This window comes from Nipponia nippon, unplaced genomic scaffold (assembly GCF_047370975.1).
Source record: "Nipponia nippon isolate SJK-2023a ecotype South Korea unplaced genomic scaffold, ASM4737097v1 scaffold_2, whole genome shotgun sequence".
In the NCBI taxonomy this organism is placed as follows: domain Eukaryota; kingdom Metazoa; phylum Chordata; class Aves; order Pelecaniformes; family Threskiornithidae; genus Nipponia; species Nipponia nippon.
In genome coordinates, this window is record NW_028262336.1 from 29634358 (window position 1) to 29647430 (window position 13073).

At 36.0% G+C, this 13073-nt stretch overlaps 1 protein-coding gene across 4 annotated transcripts in view; it reads right to left on the reverse strand.

Moving 5' to 3' along the window:
• SCAF4 (SR-related CTD associated factor 4) overlaps window positions 1-13073 on the reverse strand; it is a 48168-nt gene that overhangs the window by 26374 nt on the left and 8721 nt on the right. Inside the window, exons 2-10 of one of the 4 annotated variants that reach the window (XM_087755862.1) lie at window positions 9736-9819; window positions 9079-9123; window positions 8014-8175; window positions 5570-5705; window positions 2910-3049; window positions 2183-2359; window positions 1880-1977; window positions 1320-1367; window positions 43-151 (exon numbers count right to left, since the gene is read on the reverse strand). In XM_087755862.1, the coding sequence (XP_087611988.1) occupies window positions 43-151; window positions 1320-1367; window positions 1880-1977; window positions 2183-2359; window positions 2910-3049; window positions 5570-5705; window positions 8014-8175; window positions 9079-9123; window positions 9736-9819 (999 nt within the window). Of the gene's footprint in view, window positions 1-42; window positions 152-1319; window positions 1368-1879; window positions 1981-2182; window positions 2360-2909; window positions 3050-5569; window positions 5706-8013; window positions 8176-9078; window positions 9124-9735; window positions 9820-13073 lie in introns of all 4 variants that reach the window. The other 3 variants (XM_087755861.1, XM_087755864.1, XM_087755863.1) reach the window with 3 other exon arrangements.

A 13073-nucleotide genomic window follows, 5' to 3' on the forward strand; every position in this document is an offset into this window, starting at 1 on the left:
AACATAACACAACAGAGGGACAAGGAAAAACCCTGAAGTTACCTGGTGACGCATTGGATCCTGTTGTATTCCCATCATTCGCTGCTGAAAAGGATCCATATTTGGAAGCTGAGGAAATACTGGCTGTTGTATACCTTCTCCTGGAAATCCACTAAAACCAGGAACATTTTGGTGAGACAAGTCAGTAGATACACAGACTTTTTGCCTTTATTTTACATATTTCTATGTACATTTACATGTTCTTGCTTCAAATTTAGACAGAAAAATTATTTTTATTATGATCCCATTTCCTCTCTAAAAAGTTAAAATAAAAAAAAGGAGAAAAAGTTGCTTCCTCATCTTTTCTCCATTTTAACAGCAGTCCTTTAATATTTAACGAAGTGCTACATAAAGGTTTAAGCCTCTCTTCCCCCTGTACTTATACGATCTGGCTAAAGATCTCAGTCTACGGAAATTTTTCATTAAGGTTGTCTGCCTTAGGATAACTTTCTTCCTTTTCAGTTCCTCTTTTGGGAACGAAAGAAGTAAGCCTTTTCCTCAAGTAAAATAAATTGGCCATACTTTTGCTGGGAAAAAAAAAACCAAAAACAACTTTAGTTTGGGAGGAATTTAGGGCAGAGGAGAAAGGGATATGTATATCACACAAGGATTACAGTGATGCCATTTGCTTCCTGATTCAACACACAGAATGGACAGTGCTCAGGGAATTAATGAGGTCTGTGCAGTTAACAGCACCTGTTTACAGGATGCAGTTTGTGTAAGAAACTGAACAGGATTTCTGGAAGATAAAGGAATTTCAATGGTGATGTGACATGGAACTTTGTAGTATTTTAAGACACGGTGCCATAAAATTCTTCGATGATTCTGGACGGATCAGTTTTTCATATAGAGTATTACTGATTTTATGCACCCAAAATGAGACTGGTGGAATCCAATCTTCAGAGGCATCTTACACAATTATAAGGTAATAAGGACAGAGGCTTTGAAGTGCTACAAACAGAACATAAATATGCTGAAAAGCCTAGTCCAATGATCTGTAGTTGGGCATACACAAGCAGTGCTTATGTTTGACCTACCTCATCTTTCTGTACTCCAGAGTTCCATCTGTATTATAGGAAAAATACTAGCAATTTACTTAAAAGGCATTTTAATTAACTAATACTTGTGCAACATTGAAGTGCTGAAGGTGATAAACACAGTAAGAAAGCTAATGACAAAGTTAGTGATTCTGTTTTTGAGAGCAGGGTTTGGACGGCATATACAGAAAGTAAGACATGGGGCCACATACTGAAGCAGGGAAAAAAGAAATATTGACTAACCCAGGTATTGAGCACCATCCAGCCTGTGCACTGAATGAGAGAGAGGTCCTGTGGAAAAAACTAGTATGTGATCATGTAATTTAAGACTTTATCATAACGCACAGCAAAAGGGAAACAGGAGTCTGCGTTAGTTTGGGTGGGTATTTAATGTTTGAGAACGTAAAGCTGCAAAGCCAATTTTAATTTTTTAAATAGTTAAAGCTACCACAATGTTTGGAATAGCATCTTTTCGCCAGCCAGCAAAGCAATCCAGCTGATTACTAACAATGCCCTGACACACTCAGTTGTGCAATAAAAACACGGAACTCATCGTGAAACCAAAACCGAGCTTTTCTCTACAGAACACATTCCTCAATCAATGATGCAACGTGCCAAACCTATACCGCACCACCAAAGTAAAAAGATGAAAAAAACCCAAACTCACCAGAAGTTGTTAACAACGTTTTAACTTCGAACTATAACAGTTAAGCATTGAAGTAACTTGGAATTTTAATCAGCTTTCTACTTTAAAGGTTTTTTAGAACAAAGGTTTGTTAATTTTATTATGACACAAGACTTACAAAGCTGGCTGAGAAACTGAAGGAGAAGGAGCTGAATCTTCTTTCTTTGAATCTTCCACTGCTTCTGGTTCATCATCATAGTCAAACCGATCTAGCAGCTTCTGAAAGAAATTACATTGAGCCAACTATTTTTTCGGTATCTTATATAACTGGCGGCCAAAATATCCTTATTATCGAAGTCTTACTGGAAGAAACAAATTTTGCATTATTTTTCTCCTAACAAACGGAGGACATTGAGGCATCCACCAAACAGTCTTCTGCTGAACTGAAAAAGTTAAACACAAAGAACAAATGAAGACTTACTTTGTCAAATGATGTTTTTTGCTCAGGTGGTGGGAAAGCAGCTTTTTGTTCTGGTGGTTGTGCTGCTGTAGTTTTCAACTGAGCAGTAATAGCTTGAACCTGAGCCATCACAGTGTTATCTATGACTGGTGACTGGGGTTTTTGAGGCTGTTGAAAAGTCTGAAGAATTTGCTGAAGCTACAAAAACATATATAGTATTAAGTATATATTCTTATATAAACACATAGTATTGAAAGAGCAGTAGGATATAAATTTGACATCAAACCAGACCATGGCACAGGATGAACACCAACAACAACCTGACTGAACTATGGAGAACTTTCAGCAAGACCAAAAGTCACTTTTTAAATACTTCAGTGGCAAAATTCAGCAGATCCCAAGATTTCAGCATTCAGGCCTTTCAACGCTGCAAACATTTATGTGGACCAAACGACAAAAGTCAACATTTTGTTTGGTATATTCCGCCTGTTCTTGAAACTTTGTAACTGCATCCATTCAGAACGAATTATTTAGGAATATATAACTACATTTTCCTCAAATACCATAATTACTGGATAGAAGGGTCACAGATCCTTCAAATACTGACTTTAACTCTTACGAGTTTTCCACTGAAGACCTTAGGGAGGCTTTTTCTTTTGCTTCAAATCAAGGACATTACTTCCATCATTTTCCCCTTCATTTAACATAAAAACTGAAGTTAGAAGGGAACCAAATATAAACAAGTTACCTGTTGTCCTTGCGTTGTTTGAAACAACTGAGCTACAGCTGCGAAGGCATCAGAACTGGGCAACTGTGGCACAGTAGGTACTGAGTTAGCAGTAACTTGAGGGGGCTCTGAAGGAACCTTTGCTGGAGGGGGCGGCGAGCCTGAGAGATTCATAGGAATTGAGAAAGCGCTATGTTACTCCAAAACATTCATCTCACTCTTCACTGTGTACCTCTACCTCCTCAAAACAAGCGTCTATCAACAATACTCTATTTAACCCAAAAAGTCCTATCTAAACTACCCCAATTGCATATTCTATTCATTTCGCCTCTAACTGCTCCGTTCACTGCTCACATTTGCGCATTATATACACTAAGAAAGAAAACAAAGAAAAATGGCCTATCTGAAAGCTAGCCCAGCATGGTATTTCAGATCACAACTCACTGTTTATAATTGTACAATTTCAGAAGAGTTAAGAGAAAAACTACTACTCAAATAGTGTTAAGCAACACATATCAATACGCTTAAAATGTTAGTTCTGGTTACAAAGTTCTGGACTCGTTCTTTCAGATGAATATTTCAAATCAATCATCTAATGGTTCATTTTAAGAGCAACTGAATTTCTCTTAATATTTTTTTAATTTTCTAGCAGTAACTGAACTTTTGCTGACATGTCTGGTAATATAGGTTTTTAAAAATTACTTCACAAGCAACTCTTTCTTTTTGATAAGGTCTGTTCACATGCCAGTTTTGCACAGGCACAAGCCAAACCTGCATCTGATAAATCCTCCCACCATAATTTTTTCTAATTATTCCAGGAAAGGACTCTCATTTCCACTGAGCTTTACTAAAACTGAGATCACATTTTACGACATGCTATTACCTTTGTCTACACATGCAGCTTTCCCGTTCTCTTTGCTTTAGATTACAATGCTTTTTTTTTAATAAACATTTTGCCAGTACAAAGTAAATTAGCAGTAATAGCATCAATTCCTACATGCTGTGAGCAAGTAACTATGCTTTAGCAAATATATTTTAATGGACTACTATAAAACTGTACAAGGAGAGACAGTTAAAAAAACCCCACAGATAGAAATATTTTTTAGTTTGAGACACTAAGCAAATGTTTGCCTCACAATACCAACTTCTTTAAAGCCATTCATCTGTTTGCAGTTTAAATAACTGCAGTGTTGACATGTAGCAAGCAGAGATAAACGTGTTGAATAATACTTTCCCAGAAGTCAGATGCTACATAAAAATACTGCAAAAAGATACGTGATTGTTTTTAAATACAAATTAACTCCCAAATTATTTCCTGTATATATTCAAAAAGATATTTGCTTGCTTAAGGGAGAAAATTTGCATTTTTCCCTCTCTTTTTTTTTTTTTTTTTTTTTTTTTTGGCTAAACAGACTTTGTAGCATTATGAGCTAAACAGATTCTATTTCACAGAATGCATTAATATATTTATTATTATTCATTAGCATATTTATTTCAGGGCCAAATTATCCCCTCTGGTGCATCTGAATAATCTCACTGAAATCAGTAATTCTGTACATGAAAATCTATGCAGAAGGCACCGAACCTGTTAGCTACTAGTGATGAGACAAAGATGGAAAAATAGTGCCACTCACCTGTCGTATCAGAATGAAATTGTATAGCCACCAGTCTGCACCCAAGCTCAGATGCTAAGACATTGCCTCCCCCTACCCTGCCATGTTTATAAACCATGTCGATAGGATATGATTTCCTAAATGCTGCTGGACAGGATTTCACTTATGCTATTGTGCATCTGTCAATGCACAGGATTTCACTTATGCTATTCGCTGTCTGTCACCACACCTCACTCACTCCATTACATTTTTCGCCAGTCCTACTCCAACATACAAGAGTGCAATAAAAAAGGAGGTGATCAAAGCTAAGTCTGAAATATAGTGCAAACTCAAAAAGAAGGCCCTCCAGAGAAAGAGAGAATTGTGGTATGCATATTCTCATCCATAATTCAGTAACCTCACTTTATGCTTTTTATGTGGCATAAAACAGGTCAGTGAAAATACTGTGGGCAGGCTGTCGTTACTTCACTCTTTAGGTCAGTGGTTTTTAACCAGTAGCCTGTGTAAAACCCTACTGCCAGGCATAAATTTACTGTTCAAGAGTTTGGATTTGAAACACCAGTTAAAATGTTTTGGGGCTGCATACTGGAAGACACTGACAGCTGTTGCTTTCAGATACTACGTTGATTCAAGAAAGATGAAGCTCTTAACATGTAAGATCACACTTTACTTACCCAGATTCTAACATTTAAAAAAAGACATCAGAATTATAAAATTGAGAAACAACAGAAAAATATTTCAGACAAGAAGAAAAAAAATTAAAGATTTTTTTAAGGGGGGACATTGAAGTCATCTCTAAGTAAAAGTGTGCACATATGTACGTACATACGCATACACATGATATAAATTTCAGATATTTTCCAAATAAGTGTTTACATTCTGATAATTTCTGAACTACAGTATCAGCATGTATTTAGAATTAGTTCAGCTGCTCCACATAATTGTGACAACAAAGTTGAGTTTATTAATATGCTACTGTTGAAACTAATAGTAGGCACTTTAATGTGAAAGCAAACAAGCTATTATCATTTGCCCTTTTGAAAGAAGAAGTTATAATATCATTCATACCTTCATTATTAGTAGCATTTTCTGTCATTGGTGCAGTGGCACTAGTTCCTGCTGCCATATCCAGAAGAGGCTGAATTATTTCAATTTTAAATACTCCATTTTTCTGCCAAAGGTTCAGGACACGGACTATTTTACTCTGTTGAAACAAAAGCAAGCATTAACGCTAAATACAGCTTTCCTAATTCACAAGCTCCAAATTAATCTTCCGTACCTTGAGACGAAAGGTTTGAACAGTAGAGGAGTTCAACATAATCAGGCATACCTATTTAACAGCCCCTATGTTGTCACAGAGGTCAGCAAGGCCTTTTACATGGCGAAGATAAAAACTGCCAACTTATTTTACTGTCCACTTTAATAAACAGTAATTTGTGCCATTTTTCTAAAACTGTTCTGGCCAGTCAGAAAATCCAGGTTTGATATACAATAGAGGAAGTCACATCAACCCCACCAGTTCTTCACAGATGGTCATAAAGGGGTGAAACAAACAACAAATGCAACAAGGCAGACAGAGAAAATGAAGATGAGCTGGAAAGCCCTAATGAAGAAAGGGGCAATTAGACCATAAAATGCCAGAACAAAGCTTTAAAGTCAGTTAGAAGATTGATTGCTTGAATTTTTTTCTACTAACCCAACCAATTCTATGTTGACACCAGAAAACCCATCTCCATCATTATTCAAAAGATCAGGAAAGGAAGTGGAAAACATTCTAACTGATCACTGCAGTAAGATTAAATTAGAACCTCTGATTGTCAGTTGTTATTTTAAGCTCGTTTCTTTTTTTAACATTAAGAACAATGAAGCTTTCAGGAACGAGCTGAAAATTAGTCTTTCCTTCTTTAGCCCAGTATTAAATAATAATATTTAACTAGATGTGCTGCTTCAGTTGGAATGTGCAAGCAGGTAAAAGTCAGAATACATTTTATATTGACATACCTGACCTTTTTGTATATTTAGTCATCTGACTTGCACACATATACTTTTAAAGTACTTTAAACTACTGTAGCTAAGAATGAATCGATTCTGTTCCTTCTTGTTTCAACAATAAAATGCCTTACTGTAGCTCAGTTATATACACCCATGCAAATCCACCTCTACTTTCATAAGCTAAGCGATGAAAGAATTGCACAAAATACTTTCTATAGTAAGATCAATAAGAGAGAAACCTGAAATGGCTATTTCTAAGTAAGTTTTTGGTCTGGGAAACAGTTAATTTTAATACAGCAGCATTTTTTGGCTTTGGGTATTCTGTCTTTCCAGAAGACTTGAAAATAATACCAACGTCAAAAAATAAATAAATTTAATACTCGTTTTCAGTCACATATTAATCTTACAGAAATGCTGTAAAAAAAAAATTAGTATCATTCTCTTTGGATATCAACCATAGTTGTTGTGTATCTGCAGATCAGGTTTTTTGTTTAGGTACTGGAAATTCATTAAAGCAAGCACGGTATAAATAGTATTATTGCCCCAGTGGAAAGCATCTTAATTACTTTAGAAGTGAGATATCAGGTAGTTCCATAAAGAAGATGGATAGTCTAATCCATTTAGATGAACAAAATGGTAGCCACAAAGACAGAAAGAAGAAGGGACTGCTCTGTTTCACCAGGGTATTAACCCAGAAGCTCCAGAATATCAGATTCAAGGCCTAAAGGTCTACATGTTCCACATTAGAAAATTACAGAGCATCAAAGCCTTTCAAAAGCTTAGTTAGAAAGTGAGTGAAAAAGTTAGTTAGAAAAGGAGTATTTTGCTCTTACAGTACTACAATTGACAAAAAGAGCGAGTAGGCCATTTTCTGGAAACCACTTGGCAACTTCTACAACACACTTATCTTGGAAGTCTTTTGAAATTGTTCTGACAGAGGGCATAAAAGCATCTTCTGTTGGTAGCAACCTGGACAATCATGAATTCAGGATACTTTCTGAGCCTCTGTTCTATCAGCAAGTACAGCAAAACTAAGAAAACCGAGGCCTTAAACCAGTCTTGACAATGGAGAGCAGCAATGAAATTCTCAAGTATGGGGTTTGTGAAGACTGAAGAAATAAATATGATGATTTTCTTAGAAAATATTTGGGAGCAGAACCTTCACTGCCTACAACACCGGAGCCTCTCCTGTAATACTTTCTCTTTGTGGGAGATACCACCTTCCACAGTAAGTTTTCCTGAAGGAGCCTCAAGAAGAAAAGTTTTCGCATAGTCACACAAACTGTTGAAGTGTCTACATACGCAAAACAAAACTGATGAAGTTAGGCAAAATAAATATTTTAACTAGAACTTTCATTTAACTATCACCTTTGATAATCTTTCTCAGCATGTTTTACCATTTCATATAATAGCGTTCCCTACCATGGACACAGAGAATCACCAAATTAGCTTTCATGTAAGCGGAAACACCAAGGTAGCACTGTTATCAATTCACAACACTTGAGAAATTACAGTTGTACCTTGTCTTCAGATGGACAGAGATACAAATACTGGAATGTGGCCGTAATGTTTTTAGAGAATCTTGGCCCAAAAACATCTTTGTCCGTTCCAAACTGGTGACGAGACTGACGAACAATAGAGTCAATAACGTACAATCCAGGGACTTTATACTCCGGTTTGCACTGAAAACATAAAAATAATTTTCCATTATGCAGTGATACTAACAAGGTAACATCCATTCACCTTAGATCCTTACACGAAATCTATACTTAGTATACTTGCGCAGAAAAAAAAATAACGTTAATTTGTTTTATGTAGAATGCTCTTAGTGCTTTACTTTTGTTTTGTTTATAGAAGTGGAAAAGAAAGGAGAAAAACATGCTTTCACATTTGGGGCAGAGTAAATATACCTGGATAGCTTGAAGCAGCCTTTACCTGCTCAATCACTGCTTTTAAAGTATCTTTAGCTTGAAAACATGTGACCGCAGCAACAGGTCTACTACATTACAGTACAGACTGTCACAACTCTGCTATCAAGCTACCTCCCACTCAATGCACTGAACTACTTCCACCAACTCTGTTCTCCAGAATTTAACGCAAAGTCCTTCTCTTTGGAGGCCTGGAAGGACTCTGAATGAAAAAAAGTATTTTTCCTGTTCGCTCAGAGGAACTTACTTTAGGCAGCATGATAGTTTGGTTTTAGTGAGTATTACATTCTAGCCTGTTATTCTACATGTCTAGGCAAGCATGAAAACTGTATTTTCTGAAAACAGGTATTATCTTAGCCAGTGAAAATTAATTTGAAGTTCAGTACCTCCAGTTTCCTCCCCAGCTGCTGGGTAGAAGAGGAAGGGGGAATTTCACAATTTTTTTTAATCCCCTTCTTAATGTACTATGGAAAACTAAAATGCAGAGATTATGTAGACAAAGAGATACTAAAATGTATAAAATCCTGAAAATACAGAATTTCCTCCCTCAATCCCTGAATAACAGAAGCCTTTTTGGTTATTTACTAGCATTATTAATAATATCTAGTAACGGATGCAGACAGTATCTTTATCAGTAGATTATTTTTTATTTTTTACCTTTTTGATAAACTTCTCTACAATCTGGACAACATGCTTGTAGAGCTGGAAAATAAATACATAAATTAATTTATCATCTACTCAACAGTGGCACATCATTTTAGAAGTATTTTAACTCTTTCTGCTTACTACCATTTAGGAAAGACAACAAAATATTGTAGTCACATTCTAAAAAGAAGCATGTTATCAAGCTAAGTTAATCAAGCACGGAGAAAAAGATTTCATAGGAGGGACAGAAACAAGCCATCCTTTCTGTCAGAAGTGTGTCAGTGTGTACACAAAAGACATACTGCTTCTAAAGTATTAGTGAGAGCTTTCTGGATTTACTTTCTAAGCAAGTTCACTACATTTTAATATGCTAAGGTGCAGTTGCATCCTGCAACATTTAAAATTTTATTACATAGAAATCACAACACCCTAGTGGGTGTAGCATTAAAAAGCAATGATTCAGAAAAATCAAGCCAGCATTATGCTACTCGTCTAAAATGAAGAGATGATATTCACCACCCACTTGTTTCTAGATAAGATTCTAAACACCAACTAGAATAAAACATCCATGAAGCTAAGACTGGGAAATCCAGAGATGCATTTACTTAGAAGTAAAATAATAAAACATTGCTACTGTTACAGTTTCATGTTTGTTCTATTGTACTTTACCTTAATAGCTTTAATGGCAGCTTTTGTGATGAGAATCATTTTTGCTCGGGAAATCGGAGGTTTCATCTCCATCAGTGAAAAGAGCTAAACAGAGAAAACAAATATTAAAAATGTATTCTGAAGTTTAAGCAGTTAACCAAAAAGACAACATTTCAGACAACTGATTGATTACTGACATTGCACACTATATATCGCCACAATGCTGGCTGGCCCCTGAAACAAAGAGACTAACAGGCAGATCTTTCTAGGCAACGTTCAAAGCTATCTTCCTTGTGAACTAACCCATATTCACTGATTTACCAGATTTTGATAAGGCTGCTGTCAAAGTTCTATTTGTGTCTAAAAATGAGTATCTGCTAACTTATGGCACAGGCACTGCTAACTTATGGTATGGGAATGTGCTATTTTACAAAAAAAATATAAAACAGAAGTAACTGCAGCTTGATTGAAATTAGCATGAGGATCTGCTTACCAAATACAAATATTAGGACGGCCCTACAGATAGCTAGACTGACATAATCCTATAATCTTAAAATAATGTGCATAAAAGTATGACAACTTTCATCCATCAAGGCAATCAAATCAATAATAAGTTTTCAAATTATCCCACTATATACAGGCATTGCAAATGTCTTTAATGGAGATGTTTACCATTTCATTTGCTATGACCATACCATATTCTTAGTAAAATGAACTGCACCAACGGTTTTGGAGAATCCTCTGCACTATTCTCCATACTAATGTCACCCAGTGGAAAAGTTAATTCCTCAAGGACAAAATTTTCAGAAGCTACTAGTCTTTATGGATGACACTTCGAGGCATTCTGTAAACCCAACTTACAGAATAATTCTGACCTCATTTCTATAAACATAGCCCAGGCACACTATTTCAAAGAGTTTTAATCATATCAGAAGATAAGAAGAGCGCTACTCTGTTAAGACCATTTAGCACAAAAAGGGATTCTGCAGTGCTAGATTTAAATACTCTCTTTTTTTTTCCCCAAGTCTGAATTCACAGAAACCATATTCTATATTCAAAACACGTAGGATACAGGTAGGATGTTCAGCTCTTCAAACCCGATAGTGTGACTCTAAGCAAAAAACCCCTAAACTTCATCTTCACAAATAGCATCACCATGACTTACAACTCATGTGTGAGGAAATTTATTACAAAACACTTTCAAAAAGTCTTGAACCTAGACATTCAGAAAAGACACCACTCTGTCTTCCAGTATTGACCATAACTCTGAAAACAAGTATTAGCATCACATTTCAGAAACTGAGAGAAACTAAAACTTGCACACAGAACTGCAAGAGCTGATGAAACGTCCGTGAAGGGCTGAACACAGAAAGCTGAGAGAAGAGGGATACATTTTCCTCAGGACCCCAGCACCACCTGAACAGCATGATGTTCTTATTGTACTTTGCTTCCTATAGAGCATTTTAAGAGAGTATGGAAATAAGGGATTTGGGGAGGTTTGTTTTTTAATAACAGTCCTACAGCCTGGCACTCATAAGCATGTATGCACGCACACCAGAAGACACCAAAATCCAATACACATTTCACCACTTTCCAGACCACTGCGCCTACTCTGGATCTACAGTGAATTCTATATACTTCATAAGCTGCTGGTTTAATTTCACATCGTAAAATAACCAGTTACAAAAACTACACCATATGCTACACTATGGTTTTATGGCACACTGTGCACACTTCTGTTCTACTAGTCATTAGACCTGGAAGCATAATCCACATTAGCTTGTCAGGACCATCCTCTCTTCTCCAATCTTCTTTCCCATCTTCCAAGCAGAAGGAGAAGCCAGGACATCCTAGTACTACTTTTTAATTCCTCCTTCCATATCACAGCTCATGGTTAGGTGCTCTGCTTCATTAAATATTATTTTCTATTCTTCCCATAAATTTAACTTCCTATTTAAGCTGTGGCTTACTAAAGGCAGAATCATTGTATTGTCATGATTTGTATAGTGCAAAAAACCACGGAGATCTCCAACATTTCCTACACACACATAATCATTTTTACCTTGAAATATTCCCCACAAATCATAGAAAAATGGGTTTGCATTACATAATTTGATTTTGCTCTTCACAATAAAGAAAAAATAGAGCCCTTGAATACTAGCCAAAAATGTAATCAATTATTTGCCCCAAAGCAAAATAAGAGAATAAAAGTATCTTCCTTTGACAGTGTAATGGAAAGTAAGACGTCATTTAAAAATTTATCTCTTATTTTTCTATTAAAGTTCCACGATACTTGTGAGGTGACCAACTTACACAGATTTATCCATTGTCTCAGTTAAGGAAAAAAAAACAATGCAGAAGATAAAAACATTTGGCCAAGTATTTAAAGGCCAGTAAAGTGATAATAAGACTTTCACCAATACAAAATGAAAGCCTTACACCAATAAAATACAAAGAGTAGGCAAGAAGGTATTCACTTTCGTAATTTTATTCCTATTCCAGGAGATACGAAAGAAGGAAAATTGTCCTTCAAGACAGTGCTACCACTGCCAAATACCTTTTCCATCAAAATCAACTCAAGACCATGATTTTTCATTACTAATCTCCATAAAAGACAACTTCTAGTGCCAGAATGTTTGATTTTTAAAGCCGTTGAAGCTGTAAGACGTACTTCAGCTAACATCCCTGCTTGCTGAGAAATCACAGTACAGACAAATAAAAACTGTCAGATAAAAGACAGAAGGAGCGAGGTGTCTGTGAGTTGACTTGTTTTTTTTTTAAAAAAAAAACTTAATTTCAAATTTGAATTGTATTTCTTTAGAATAAGTGCAAAGACTCCTGATAAATAAAGTCAGTGCTATTATTAAAACTCAGGAAAATCTGTTTTAGGAGGTAATGAAACACAAAAAAAAAATATTTCCAAAACCCAACACACACCAACAAGGAACCCACAAACAAACCACTAGAAGGCTCGAAAAATGAGATGAAGGAGGAAAAAAGGAGCCAACATTAAGACAGGCACTCCATACCCTTTCCTTTACACACCAAGAAGCAACTGGTCCTCCAGAAAAAAGAGCCAGTCACATATAACAGGAACAAAGAAGCCAGTGTGAAAGCAGCACTTCAGTGTTTGTATTTCAAGAACACAACTGGAAACTGGGAGAACTCAAAGCAGGACAGAAGATGACAATAAACAAGTGGCAGCAAAAATTAAAAACAATTGTCTTAAAAGGTATCCCAAGAACAACGTTGCAACCAGGGGAAAAAGAAAAAAAAAAAAAAAATCCAAGAAGAAAGAAACTACCAGGGGGCAGGGAAAAGGGAAACCAGCTACATACACTGAAGTAGCCAGAGAGGAT